At 55.9% G+C, this 14,042-nt stretch overlaps 4 protein-coding genes across 4 annotated transcripts; 1 reads left to right on the forward strand and 3 right to left on the reverse strand.

Annotated features, from left to right (window-relative positions):
- Window positions 1-2,899: 2,899 nt before the first annotated feature.
- On the forward strand, window positions 2,900-3,907 carry K489DRAFT_299836 (uncharacterized protein; the record flags this gene model as incomplete). The annotated part of the gene is made up of 3 exons (XM_033600390.1): window positions 2,900-3,371; window positions 3,457-3,657; window positions 3,729-3,907. Coding segments are annotated over 3 exons (852 nt in total), but the record flags the coding sequence as incomplete, so codon positions are not given.
- Window positions 3,908-4,478: 571 nt separating this feature from the next.
- Window positions 4,479-5,255, reverse strand: K489DRAFT_408468 (carbohydrate esterase family 5 protein; the record flags this gene model as incomplete). The annotated part of the gene is made up of 2 exons (XM_033607482.1): window positions 4,479-4,753; window positions 4,826-5,255. 2 exons carry the CDS (start codon window positions 5,253-5,255, stop codon window positions 4,479-4,481), a joined length of 705 nt encoding a protein of 234 aa, XP_033461071.1.
- A 1,449-nt stretch (window positions 5,256-6,704) lies between these two features.
- Window positions 6,705-9,176, reverse strand: K489DRAFT_316112 (uncharacterized protein; the record flags this gene model as incomplete). Its single annotated transcript, XM_033601133.1, has 4 exons — window positions 6,705-7,093; window positions 7,184-7,931; window positions 7,998-8,147; window positions 8,883-9,176. The coding sequence occupies 4 exons, from the start codon at window positions 9,174-9,176 to the stop codon at window positions 6,705-6,707; spliced, it is 1,581 nt and encodes a 526-aa protein (XP_033461072.1).
- Window positions 9,177-9,868: 692 nt separating this feature from the next.
- Window positions 9,869-11,583, reverse strand: K489DRAFT_378423 (uncharacterized protein). The gene is made up of 3 exons (XM_033604402.1): window positions 10,915-11,583; window positions 10,503-10,831; window positions 9,869-10,406 (listed from the first exon to the last, which is right to left on the reverse strand). The coding sequence occupies exons 1-3, from the start codon at window positions 11,129-11,131 to the stop codon at window positions 10,284-10,286; spliced, it is 669 nt and encodes a 222-aa protein (XP_033461073.1). The 5' UTR covers window positions 11,132-11,583; the 3' UTR covers window positions 9,869-10,283.
- Between the last annotated feature and the right edge of the window lie 2,459 nt (window positions 11,584-14,042).

Below are 14,042 nucleotides of genomic sequence, written 5' to 3' on the forward strand. Positions count from 1 at the left end.
CCATGCTGCACTCTCGTTCGCTGTCATTGATACGATGGTGATCGATCATGTTGTTATCCTCGACAGCTGATAATCGACATGATATCAACGATCACCACGAGTGATCACCCAGGACATGAATTGATAGTAATAATAATGAGACGCGGAACACATTTTCCCTGGGCCACGGAAGATGCGCTTTGCACTCACCGATATCATCATGGCTGACCTCCTCATCCTCCTCATGAATGTGATTCATTCATCAGTCCCGCAAAAAAGAGGGCCAGGATCTATCTACCGCATCTAGACCGCCGCTCAGTGATGTCCTTTTGGACGAAACCCACGGGACACCCAAGCTCAACGGGCATCGGAGTCGTCTCGCACCTAGGTACTGTAGTTTCGTTGTCTCATGAGGAACGCGGACAGCGACACCTCTGACATTCGGTGATGGACAGGCTCCCATGGCATGCCTAATGAAAGGGCTTGTGCGTGTACGTGCCTGATTCCCTGCCAGGGCTCCACTGCATGCTTTGCTGACCAGACCAGCACGTCAAGGGCAATGCGCCCGCTCCGGTCCGCACGGTCGGTATGGGACCATCACGAGGATCACGATCCCGCCGGGCTTCGACTAGGACCTCGTCACGGCACAGTAGTGTGGGAGATGCATCGTCCGGAGCTTCCCTACCGGACGGACCCCGCAGCGCAGCACAGGGAGAGCCTCCGGCGGCGGCGTTTGGGAGCACGTCATCCTCGTGGCCTATCGGCGGGTGTGATATCGCACGCTCTTCTCGCATGGACGCTGCACTTCCTATCACGCACCCCGGGCATGCCACACTTGCATGCGTCTCTCGAGGGGCCTACGATGGGTCGGGAGATGCCGTTGGCGCTCTCATCAGGTCGTGCTGTGCTGGCATGTCGCGCAGAAGGTCGTGCGGGGAGCATGGGCCTGTTCTCATGTTGTTCGTGTAGGGAAACGCGGCAGAGGACTGATCGAAGATGTTGCGCCTGCTCTCGTTTTGTGAGACTCGACATGAACGTGGATCGAGCAGGTGTTTCGAGGCATTACATGACGATGCGATAATGACGCTCTACTCGCTGATTATTGGTCGGTTGGACTCATGTTACGTTGTGGTGCTCAGGAGTATTCGACCTACTCGGAGCCTCCAACGCTAATAGACCTCTGGACCGTAGAGAGCGTATATGCAAGAAGACCTTGAACTCGAGAGTGTAGCCTCTCACTTCGAACGTTACGGCATCGATGATTCATTTGAGGCCCGGGGATGAATCGGCTCGTCACGTGAACCAACATAACAGGCCTGACATCTCTCCAACCGAATGCGATGTCTCGTCTCGCGAGAAGTAACAAAGACAAAGAGGAGATCATGGTAGTAATCATTGCATTGAAGCAGGATTTCTTGTGGTGGATTTTTCAGGATTTTTTCATGCACCCATCCTGTGCTGGGGAGTGGAAAGTAGGTACTGGCGTGTCGGTTCTGGGTAATGGCATGATGAATCTGGCATTCCTGATGGAGAGCATATCCGCCCCATGATGATACATCGACTTCAGTTGCAGGTTGTTCATGCAATATATCGCCAACCAAGGCTTTCAATCTGCAGGTCGAAGCATCTATGATATGCGCCTGCCGCAACGATCACTCGGCTGAGAGCCCATCAGTACCATATCACTCTCCCAGCCCACCTGCAATTCATGTGATATGGATATAGCGATAAACGAGGGCGACGCTAGTAAACGAGGGCGACTGCAGTACAGCATTGTGATGGTGGCATCGACGTGTATCTATCGTTTTCGCGGCTCATCAACGAAACGACAGCCTTGCTACCTGGGTTGTTCTTTAGCAGCAATGTGGCGTGCGGCGAGGGCGATCATACGCCAGAGGGATCCCATAACGAGCATTCCTCATGTTGGATTCCTCTATCCCTCCCTCTCTCTCTCTCTCTCTCTTTCTCTCCCTCGCTTGAGATAGTTGAGAACCGAGTGTACGGTAGCGCCGGAACCGCAACTCCAGCAGCATGTGACCCGTGTGGGCAGCATGATTAGTGTGATGGATCTGTTGCTAATGCCAGAGAATCGTGATACGCTGGTGGCCTGGAAAGTCGTCTCGTCTTTTCCCATCGGAGAGTGATGGCGGGGTCCCGATAACACTTTTGGTGCCCGCGCTAGAGTGGCTAGTGATATCCGACGGGTGATATCTGACTGGTGATTGCGATCACGCAGGGATGTTCCGCCAGATATCGTGCCCTTTTGTGCCTTTGTCTGCTAACAAGGAAGGACTTGCCGCCGGACACCGCATTAGCATTCTTGGGACATGTCGCCTGCCCAAGTGATACCGCTGGTGATCGTGGCTGGCTCGATCGTGACCCAGAGAATCGCCGGTGCCCCCCAGGATCTCTGCTAACGAGTTGGTCCATCACGTTAATCACGGGCGATTCGCCCTCGTGCAGAGTTAGTGCGGGCACCGCCAACGACGAGTGTCGAAACCCATGCCGCGCTCTTGCAGTAGTTTGTGCGAGGAATATCTCGAAACGAGCAAAGGCAACAGGCAAGCCTCGGTACATAATGGGCCCCTCGAGTCGCTGACCGCTGACCACCTCGATCCCCCAATCTTCTCCCAGATCCGACGCTCTGGTACGGTCCCGCCGACCCATCCCGTCCGCGAAACCCGTCACAATGGTTCAGCCCACCGTCACCGGCTGCCACCTGGTTGGCAGCGTACCGTACAGCGACGCCGAATCCGTCTTTCGTTCATGCACCGCTGAGCTCCCGAATCGATTGAAGCGCATCCCCGACGGTGAGACGGGCGACCGACATTACTTCACCCTTTTCCAGCAAGCTATTTTCCCCAAGGACATCTGCACGGTTTTCAAGTCCAATGGCGCCGTCGAAGACAGCGGGCCATGGACTCCGGAGGAAGTGGACGAGAAAGTGGCTGCGGTCGAAAAGTCGGGTCTCGAGACGGGCTACGACGTCGCCGCGATTGTGAGTTACAAGGTCTTCCGGAAGCTGAAGGACGAGGGCGTCATCCCATCACATGTGCGCTTCCAGGTTGCGTTCCCGACCATACCGAATGTCATCTTGCCGTTCATCAGCAAAGTCTTTCAGGAGCGGATCGCGCCTCTCTACGAGAAAGCTCTGTTCAAGGCGATGCGAAATACCCAGGATAGCATCCCTCACGAGGACCTCTCCATCCAGATAGACATCGCCGGCGACACGGCACTATGGGAAGCGACGAAACGTGAGGCCAAGGGGACCGCACTGGAATACTACCAGCCATGGTGGCAAGGTGACGTGCGGGACTACATGGTCGCGTACATGATGCGCATGTTCGCCGAGGTGGATCAGGACGTCGAGCTCGGGATCCACAACTGCTACGGTTCGTCTGCGGAGTCGTCCATCGAACCACGATCGTGGCCACACACACGCCCATACAGATGCTGACAATCCCCCCCCCGACACAGGCGACATGGATCACAAGCATTGGTTCGAGCCGCCTTCCCTCGAGGTCGTGGTCGAGCGCGGCATCCGGATCTACGAGGAAACGCCGCATCCCATCAACTACTTCCACTGCCCCGTGCCCAAGTCCGCGACGGCCCAATACGGGCCCGGCGACAACCTCGACGCATACCTCGCGCCGCTGAAGGATCTCGTGCCCCACCTAGGTGAGTGGTCGACAGAAACCCCAACGAAGTCTTTTTATTTCCGTCACGCGAGCTGACTGAAAACTCCGTAGAGAAACACAACACGGAGCTGTACCTCGGCGTCGTCCACGAGGAGCACCTCGAGCTCACTCGGGCGATGATCGCGGCCGCCCAGAAGGTCGTGCCGAACTTCGGCGCCGCCATGGAGTGCGGCGGCGGGCGGATGCAGAAGGACAAGTTCGAGAATGCGCTCTCCATCGCGAAACAGGTCAGTGAAGAATTCACTTGAGTTTTCCGCGCCCCTCGATCACGAGGAGATTGTCGATCAGTTTAGCGTAGCAAAGTTCGTTTTTTGTGATGATGATGATTTTTATGCCTTCTGAATGAAGTGGCTAGAGAGAGAGAGAGAGAGAGAGAGAGAGAGAGAGAGAGAAAGAGAGAGCCATGACGCAGGTCAAATAGAGACGGAGATATTATCCTCGGAAGTATCGTCTCTGCATCATCGAGGACAGCGCACGTGATGTAGATGTTTCTACGCAAGGCCTCACTGTGCAGCGAAGGACCTCGGAATGGTATTTGAGCCATGAGCAAGGTGGAGTGAACGAAAACGTCAAGGTGCCAGCGATGGGGTGGTTAGAAATAAAGATTGACCTCACAGGAGGAGTTTTCCCCGAAATTTAAATGGTTTCATTCATCACTAGATTCTATATACCATGAATATATCTTGACAGTGACGGATCGCTGGTGGGGGCGCGCTTCTCACTGTCGATGTGAGTGTACTGACTTTGGCGGAACCCTTTCCTTGCCGTGGTGGGACTTTCGCTGGATCTTACCGGTCCCATCTATCCGAGCAGACTGGCGATGAACGCGGTCGCCTCGTCGGCATGGCCGGGCACCTCGTTGTTGTGGACGCTGTTGGACGGGCCCTGCTTGTCGCTGTCGGTGGAGCAGAATTCGTCGTTTTCGTCACAGTAGCTGCGGACGACCTTGGCGTAGGTCTTGAGGTTGGTGAGACTGCCGCCGGAGCGCACGAAGATGCCGCTCTTGGTCGAGGTGCCGCCGTTGAAGGTCTGCTTCTTGGTGAAGGTCGGGTCGCCGAAGACGGCCACGCCGGCAACTAGGAGGGATGGTCAGACTAAATTCCCATCTCTCGGATCTTCGATCGAAGCGCGTGATGGGGCAATCTTACTGTTTGCTCGGTAGGTCTCGGCCAGGCGAGCAGGTTTGCCGGGGCCGCCGGCAAGGGTATCGGTCATGACATTGCCGCCCTGGCTGAAGCCCAGGAGGACAATGCGGCTCTTTGCACCGCAGCTGCTGACATAGTCCGCGATCTTGGACTTTGTATCGTTGACGCCCGCGCTGACGGACTGATTGTAACCGGGATCGAAGAAGAGGCCAGCCGAGGCAGGGTAGTTGACACTGGCCACCACCGAACCAGGATACTTGCCTTTGATCAGGGTAGCAACCTGGTCAATCTTGCCCGGGTTTCCCTCGTAGGTTCCGCGAGCTTCGATGATGTAGACGCCAGAGCCAGTCGCGCAATCGACGCGAGGCACCAAGGGTGCGGCGTTGCCCAGAGTGCTGAGCGCGACCATGAGCAAAGTTGACATGGAAACCATCTTGTAGAAGTCTTGGGGGCTGCGAAGCGGTGGATTGAAGGGAGCGATATGTTTCGAGAGACGGAGAGTAATTGGAGCTTTCGTTGCAATGTTTCTTGATTGTTCCGGAGTGGTTGATGCTGTGTTCGAGAGAGTCTAGGGACGGGATATCAACCGGCTTTTATATCCACGAGATATCACTCTTCTGTCGAAGAAGTCTGACATACGCGCGAGGGCTTCAGTCGAGGAAAGATCACACGCGGCTTCCCATTGAGGCAATGGATTCCGTATCTAAAAAAGAGCACTTCGACGAGAGTTCGAGATGCGCGCCAGGACAGCAGACACAGACTGATGGTGGTATCAAGTTACGGTCTTACCTTGATGAACGTTCCCCACGTGTGCGGCTGTGCCCCCCTGGCGATAGTGCCAGGCACTGACCATGCCCGTCAGAGGGAGAGGACGACAACAGGGCGAATGGAGCTTGCAAACAAGTAGACACGGCCGACTGTCCGACGACGACGACGGAGGTTTACGTTCGACCGGGGTCTGCATCAGTAACAAGGCCTACGCACCCACAGGCGACCCCTCGACGACTGCGATTCCTGATCCTGCCCGGATGTGGTCCGAAGACATGGCGTTGTGGGGGGGAAGATCCGAGGGGGGAATCGAATCCTGCGGAGAGACTTCCCACGCCACAGCAGGGAACTCATCAGCGACGACGAGGCGAAGCGCCACGCGCGATCCTCGTGGACTGCCAAAAACAAAAAAGGCACGATTCGGCGGATGCGATCGTGCAGGCGACGGGGAGTGTTTCGCAAGATTTTGGCAGGGGAAATTCGCTTGATTCGGAAATATTTTCCGCACGGGCGGGCGGGCGGGCGGCATGCGAACGCGGGCTCTAATAATAAATTTAGGTTCGCAGCGGAGCTCGATTGGGACGGCGCGATTCTGGGGCCAACTCTCGCCGCGCTTCTTGACATCTGAGAGAGAGAAAGAGAGAAAGACAGAGAGAGAGGCTCCACAAGGCAATGCTCTCCCATCAACGCGTGACGCGGCAGTGCCGATGAACCGCTCCTTCGCCTGTAAGAAGGAGCGGATGGAACCTCCTGCTAAACCCAGGAGGGTGCTATATTCCGTCTGACGGAGGATGACGACAGTGGTGAGGATGATGGACACGGCGCAGTCTGGCCAAGCGACCACGGAAGCGATGCGGGGATCCAGACAGCAAGTCAAGGTTTGTCTGCGCGAGATGGAATGCCTACCTGTGTCGAGCAGGCTGTCGCGCCACGACCGCTCTTTGCTGGACGCAAGCTCCACCGCCCGGTCCACGGATTGCACGGAGATGATTGTCTGCATCGAGACGACATGTCAGTCTACTGGGAAACTCTGCGAGATTGGATTATGATCACGTGGTATCTAAGTGAATAAAGCCATCGGCTACTCCATATTGGCAGCAGGAGAGCAATCGATCTAGCCGAAGAATTCCCCCTCTGCCAACATCTCCCAACCGCAGCGAGCTCCACCATGTAGGTTCCCGCCTTGCTCCCAGACTGTCCGCATGAGCTCCCGAGCCCTTCGGACTCGCGGCATCCCCCATCCCTCCACGCCCTGTAACCGCTCCTCGAAGACCTCGCGGTCCTCCGCGCTGATGCTCTCACACCCCGCGACGAAGATTGGCCAGATGAGACAGCTCTCGGCCGAACTGCCGCGGCGGACGGAGAGTAGCGCCGACCTGATCAGCGCGACTCGCGATTGGATTTGCGGATCTGATGCTGGCAGGTTGAGGACGCGGCGAGAGAGGTAGATGTGGCCCGCGTGATGGAACGCCGTATTGGTGGCGGAGATCTCGGCAGCGCGGGCTGTACCATGTGCGGCTGATGATAGAAAAGCTGGTGGTGGTGGCGTGTTGGCGCTGGGGGTAGACATGGAAGCAGGGGTGGAGATGGCACTGGGCGTAGAGGCCAGGGAGAGGTCAGCAGGGCTCGAAGCATGCATGCAACCCCGGAATGGGGCCGTGGCGCTGGCGTGCAAGCGACTCTGGAGGTCCTCCGCAGCGGTGCGGTGATGAGATTCAGGCTGCCAGTTGAGCCGCACAGTATTGGTGGCGGGATCGATGCGTTCTGCATCACATTGTGCAGCCAGCTCAGCGACTTGCGCCAGCAGGGCGATGCAGCGTCCCGTAAAGCCGAAGAAACAGTCGATCTGGTAGACCTCAGTATCATCACGGTTGACGAGCCACATGCCACCACCATCCTCGCGATAGGCCCCAAAGAGGGGCGAGCGAAGACGATTAGATAGGCTTCCGAGGACATCCAGGTAGGCGAACCAACGCGAGAGGAAGAAAATGGCTTTGTCGCGGGCTCCGTCCGCGCGCGAATGTGCAAGATGATGCAGACCACCCCGGGCAACAATCATCTGCTTCGCCACTTCCAAATGCTGTTGCCATGATATCCGCACGGGAAATGTGTTTGGGGTCACGATTTCCAACGAGGCCAACATGATTGCTGTCGCCAAGGGAGCGAGGGAAGCAGGGTCCAAGGGGTCCGTGGGGCTAGGTATGGAGTGCGGCTCGAGTGCGGCTCGCAGGGCGGGGATCACGTCTGACATCCAACCAGCGATGCGATTCGCCGGCTCGGGGTGATCTAGTAGTTTCGCGCGGTGAGATGCGGAGAAGGCCAAAAGCAGATGCAGTAGATGCTGGTTCCGCACGGCCAACTGGGGCAAGACTGAGCGGAAAGGGTTCTCAGGACAGTCGTGAGGGACGAGAATACGGCCAGTGTGGTTGATGAAATGGTGAAAGTAGAGCAGGTTCATCTGATTCTCGACTAGCTCCGCGGGCAATGGCTCTAGGGCGCGAGGGATATGGATCAGCACCGGTTCGGCGTAGTAACCGTGAGGCTCGAAAGCCATTTGCTTTGTCTCGCCGTCATTCGTGCTGGCGCAAGAAATGATGCTGGCTCGGCGCATATCAGGTGAGCGGGGGCGGATGACCGCATGGTCGTCATTGTGAGGTACGTCAAGATCGGGGAAACCATGGTCGTAACCATAGCTACGGTGGCCTTGCTTGTGATATGCTGGGCGTGGAGGCGGCGCGAACGATCGCTGCTCGTCCGTGGCGTCCTCTGAGAGAAGAGACTTCACCGACAATCGGCGGAGATCTGGAGTTTCTTGGGTTGAGAGGCCGACTTTCATTGACCACGGAGATGCGGGAACGCCGAAGGAGTCCGGCGTATTGGGCCTCTCCGGGTGGCTGCTCACATCACGCGATGTGGAGAGTGTCGACGAGGGTGAGAGATTCGCACGAGATTGCGTCTGGGAGGTGGCGTTTTCAGGTGCGGGCGAGCGGGCTGGCATGGGACTGTGGAGTCGAGTTCGCTTGGCTCGATGTTGTGACGACCAGGAAAAGTCATCGGTCGTCGGCGCCGATGTTGGCGCTGCATGTTCGGCCAAGTGTGGCGGGCTTTGGACATCGTTCTTTGCAGGAGGATAAGGGGGGGCGAACACGGATTTCTCACTCAGATCTGGCGACCTCAATTCGGTAGGCGAACTGCTGCTGTTTCTGAATGTAAAATTGCCTTTCGTCGCCTTGGATATTGATGCGGGCATATCGGCCGGATGACTGCTCGGGGGGCGTTGAGATGGCGCAACAGCAATGTGTTGTGCTGAAAAGACGTGTTCGTGCTCATTGCCGCTTGCGGCGCTTCCAGTGGGACTGCTGATGAAGGTGAAACCGCCATCGGTCGGCGTGCCATCCTTGTCTTTCCTGCTGCGGCCGCCCCAGTTCAACCGGATACTGTAATCGCAGACTTCTCCGTTCTTTGTACAGTTGGTGCATACAGGACGCTCTTCGCCGCACTTCACCTTACGCGCCTTGCATGGCCAGCAGCCAGTACGGCTTCTCGTTTTTGGTTCGACGCCGGTGTCCCGTTTGCTGCGCGGCATATTTGATCGTTGTATATCCGATGGTAAGCAAGTTCTCTCCGAATTCAGACCCTCGTTGAAATCGGGACTTTGTCGTTGATCAATGTGAGTCAGAACAATCTCGGCCACCAGCGGCAGACGCGAGACACTTCCGGCGGCAGGCTGCGATATTAAATTTATGATTATGTCGACATTATGTTACGGACTCCTTTCTTGTCTAAGCACCTATGTCCAAACCCCACGAGCACCGGGCCGAAAGCTCCGATGTTCTCGCGGACAATGTTCCCGAGGCACCCTGTAGAGCGAAGGCACATCCGATGGGCACCTTGATGCCATGCATGCGATGTCAAGATCGAGCAAGACGAATGTGTTGCCTGAGACTGCGGGACTGATCTCGGCGGTTTAGGGAGCGACAGCGACACGGGAGGATTCGTGATGTACTGCAGAAGGGTGAAGTTCCGTTCAGCAAGGGAGACGCGCGGGGTCTTGCCGACGTCGTGAAAATCTACAGCAGGTACGGCCCGCTGCGTCCACTACGGAAGCCCAGCAGCAATGATTTAGCGTACACAGCCGCTATCACACAGTGCGGCGGCAGTCTGTCACTTGCCCATTCCACCAAACTAAGGTCTTCATCAGGCCTTCTCAAGCAGATCGTCGTAGTCGCAGGTATCAGCCTCGCAAATTACACGGTCGCATTGGTTCAAGCAGGCAGTAAAGCTTTTGGGAAATTGGACAGTTCGATTGAAACCAAGTCTCCTCCCCGAGATAAGATACGGAAAATCGCAATCTATGGTTGCATATACAGAAAAGAATGCGCTTGAGGGAATACATTCGAGTTTCATGGGTAATCATCCTTCACGTCCTCTCCAAAAAAAACTATCCGCTTCACCTTGTCGGCGTTCCTAAGCTGTCGTAAAAAAATGTCGGGTTGAAAAGAATAAAATGGGAAATAAGGTAGTGGCGGCAGCGGCGGTGGGAGCGCAGGAAGATTCGATCATGACCGTGTCCATTGTAGGAATACGACGGTTGCCTTGGCTGGAGCAAGTCTTGATATCCAAGACCTTGATCCCCTCTTGAATCCAACATTTCGCCGCATGGCCGTTGAGAATCGAGAGCTGATTTAATGGCTCACGAGAGTGATGTTGTAGTAAAGATGCCCGAGATGGCAAGGTCGGTGCTGTTGTAGCAGTTCTGCGGGGTGATGGTGGTAATGTTGGGGCTGCCGTTGGCGAAGAGGGTGACATCCGCGCACTGAAACAAGTAGGAGTCAGCGACATCGCATCATCAGGAGATCGAACCAAATGCGCATGCATAGCCCGCGAACGAGGACCAGGTATCAACACTTACGCTGTACACAGCGGCGCCGTTTGCCGCGACCTGCACGACCTGAATGGTGGCACGGTCGCCGATATTGAACTGCACTCCGGCCGGCATTGGCACTTGAGGCAAACAGAACTGACCCGGGTACGGGTTGAAGTCATCTTTTCCGGTGATGGCCAACGGGGGAATCGCGAGGCGAGAGAAATTGCCGGGCGCCAGCTCGTTGCCCTCGATCTTGGCAATGTTGATGTAGATGAAGGAGTTCTTGAAGCCAGGTGCCATACCGGGGGCGATGGAGATGGCTCCACCACCGACCGGCCAGTTTGTGCGATTGGAAGTCAGAGGGAGTCCTCCGCCTGAAAGCGCATGAACGGTTAGCGGGTCGCGCATTGCAGAAGACCGGACTGGTTGTGTGTTCCCACAGCGAGGCGAGACTCACAAGGAAATGTGTATTGCATGCCCCAAGGGAATGTCGGTTGTATGGTCCCATTAACATTGTTAAAGTCAACTCCTACTGAAGTCGGACTCATCGACGGTGGAGTAGAGCCACTGGAGATGAGGTTGTTGCCTCTCCATAGCGGGTATGTGATGACGGTGTGAGCGGTCGCAAGTTCGGCGGCCGCAGCGGCGATGAGGAGTATTGATCGGGTCAACATCGTGACGGAGATGTCTCGAGAGGCGCAAGCTGTGACGTCTTGAACCGTGACGCAGAGAAGCGGCGTCGCGCGTGCGGCGGGTCAGGCGGAGTGCGCTGTCGAAGGTGAATGCCCGGTCGGCTGCTGTTTCGCTGATATGGTCTCGGAAGGAAGCTCGACACCAGAGGCTCTTCCAGGACGGTGGGCAAGAACAGCACTTCGAGGCCCAAGTATCGCCAGCGATGCCGTGATGCGCGAGAACGGAGAGGACGTGGACGTGAAAGGGCTGAATTCGGGCAGTGTGGTGAGGTGCGCAGACAGGTTAGGTGACACGGATAGATAGATGTGTGTGGGATGGATGGATGTGGGTCACGGATGAAGGACCTCGAAAGAAAGACGGCCAGGCGCGGGACGTTCATCCAGGATCACGAAACCTTGGGATTTCTTGGGATCCCGCAGTCCTCCAGGGCTACTTACTGTACAATACTGTACAATCACGACGCGCATGTCCGCCGAGGAGGGAAACGCGGGCACACGCACTAATGGGGGGGCGGACCCTTTTCGGATGGGATAGTAGCGCTATCACCAACTCTCAACGGTGCAGGTGCGCCAGTGCGTGCGGCACATGTGCTGCGGGTACCCGCCGAATCACATCCACATACTACAAACTGCCCAGGTGTACTTTTTACAACCACGATCGGATGGCCATGAGAGCAACATTTGCCATGCTCATCATCCTCCGACGAGACGCAGATGTCCTGATGTGGTGGTCATCATGTCTGTCGGATATGAATGCGAGACGGGAGCCATACGCAGGTAGCGAGGTTGGAAGATGTGCCAACTGCGCGAGAGGCGTGTGCATAAGAGATTCGTCAGAGTGAGCCCTCGTTGGCTGCAGCATCAGCACCAGCACCAGCACCAGCACCACCATGGAGAATGCCATCACACCTGCGTTTCCGGCCGTGCCATACCATACCATACCCGTATATATTATATTGTATGTGATCATCACCATCATCACAGGTGCGAGAGAGAGAGAACGAATTCAGTATGGCTGCACCGCTGCAATCGCTGGCGGCCAAAACGTGCCAGCCAAAGCGCGTGCGGCATTAAGCGCTCTGTTGGAAGTGGGTGTCGCGCCCGGCCAATCATACTCCAGGATTGCCACAGCAAGTCGAAAGCAAACCTTGGAAGGTCAGCGCCTCCGAACTCTATAGCGAGGAGTTTTGTCGTGTTAAGCCAATCATGCTGTCCATTTACTAGAGTCTCCAAGCACGCTGCACGGTCCCCGTATGCGAGGACCACGGATCACCGGCATGAGCCAACCTTATTGCTTTCCATCGCTATCATCCTTCTTGTCAGACGTGGCGGCCGGAATTCATGGCACGATTCAAATGTGTACTGTGCTTGCCGCCGTCCCGCCCTTTGTCTTGACATTCCCCTTGGACATGCAGCGTTCCCGACATTCGAGGGGAGCGACAGCCGGAGTGTCGTATGTAAGCTGTGTTTGACAATGACATTTTCTATGGCCGTATCGAATCTTGTTCGGCAGTTCACCGCTAGTAGGCCTCCACCTCAATCTTCTGCCGACATGAGCGATGACGATGAACATGCCAGAAGAGGGTCGGCTGGTCGTGGCACCAGAGGAGGACCTGCTGCCTTCTAACAAGGATGCTCCATGTGCTTTGGCGCCGCAAAATCATGATGGCGAGTCATCGCGGGGACTCATGACCTCCTGCTACTCTACAGTATCGTGGAGGCAGCCCTCTACGAGACAGATCGAGTCAGAGCCTTCCCGAAGATCTTGACCATTGTCGGGCCACGGATCTTGGCGTAGCCGCTTTGCTATCAGACCATTTCCTATATCACATTGCATGGCATTGGCGGGAATTCTTGGAAATGAGCATGAGAGTCTCCTTCGTATTCAAGGTGATCTCAAGTCGCGAGGTATGGGCATGCCGAGTTGGCGGACTGAGGACAACGATGATCTCTGCATGGACGTCCGAGCACTCTGGATAACTTCCTAAGGTACAACTTATAGCCTAGAAATATCCGAAATGACTTCAGGAGCTCGACGAATGTACGGCTGTATATATTCAAGGTAGTGTTCTTAACCGTAGCTAGCCTCACCCAGGTCACAAACATATGGGCTGCCAAACTTTGAGAGATGGTAGGTTACGAATCCGATGGGGAGTTGATTCATTTCTTTCGTTGCCTTGGAATTTTCTGGGATGGTGTTGATCACGGCGCCAACATGGAGTCTCCCTAGAAGTATGGAATATAGGTAGGAAGACAGCACTCGTCGTATAGATTGTCCCGACATCTCGATCACATATGAATTCGACCACAATGACGACAGCGAGCGAGCCTGACGAGGCCAGTTCCAGAACGACGCAAGAGCCAGACTTCAGAGATTGCCTTTTTCGGGAGTCCCGCCGCGGCGAAACACACTCAGCATTCAAAGGGCGATGGAAAAGCAATTGCCGTCAGATCAAGAGGGGGAACAATGTAAACGTTGCAGGACGTCGAGAAGTGTGCGAGGACGATGATCATGTACGGATGCACATGCTGCGGATCCAAACTTTCCGTAGGGTGCTCTGCTCGCGGCTCGCACGATTCGGTCTTCGGTGCTGTTGCATAAGCGCGAGGTGCGATGTGTGCGCTGGGCAGCCGCATACACACGCCGCCCTGGTCTACACAACGAGGGACCGAACGACGGCACGACCAGATGACATCCTTACGACTGTCCCAAGTTTGGACGGGCGTCTTGTACAACAATGCAATAGAAGCTTACAGCTCGAGTGAGAACAGCACGATCGCCCAACCACATTCTGATACCGAGAATGAATCACCGTCGTGGGTCTCCGTACTACTACGGTAACCCATATAAGATATGGACCAGGCTGCTCGACGGCGCTCTCGCTCGCTCCGA

This window comes from Dissoconium aciculare, assembly GCF_010015565.1.
Source record: "Dissoconium aciculare CBS 342.82 unplaced genomic scaffold K489scaffold_4, whole genome shotgun sequence".
Classification (NCBI taxonomy): Eukaryota; Fungi; Ascomycota; class Dothideomycetes; order Mycosphaerellales; family Dissoconiaceae; genus Dissoconium; species Dissoconium aciculare.

Excerpts from the sequence above, each read along its gene's own strand:
- K489DRAFT_378423 (XM_033604402.1), bottom strand. The coding sequence starts at position 11,131 with ATGTTGACCCGATCAATACTCCTCATCGCCGCTGCGGCCGCCGAACTT. Across the intron at positions 10,832-10,914 it reads CATGCAATACACATTTCCTT|GCGGAGGACTCCCTCTGACT; the intron begins GTGAGTCTCGCC and ends ATGCGCTTTCAG. Across the intron at positions 10,407-10,502 it reads ACGGCGCCGCTGTGTACAGC|TGCGCGGATGTCACCCTCTT; the intron begins GTAAGTGTTGAT and ends TACTTGTTTCAG.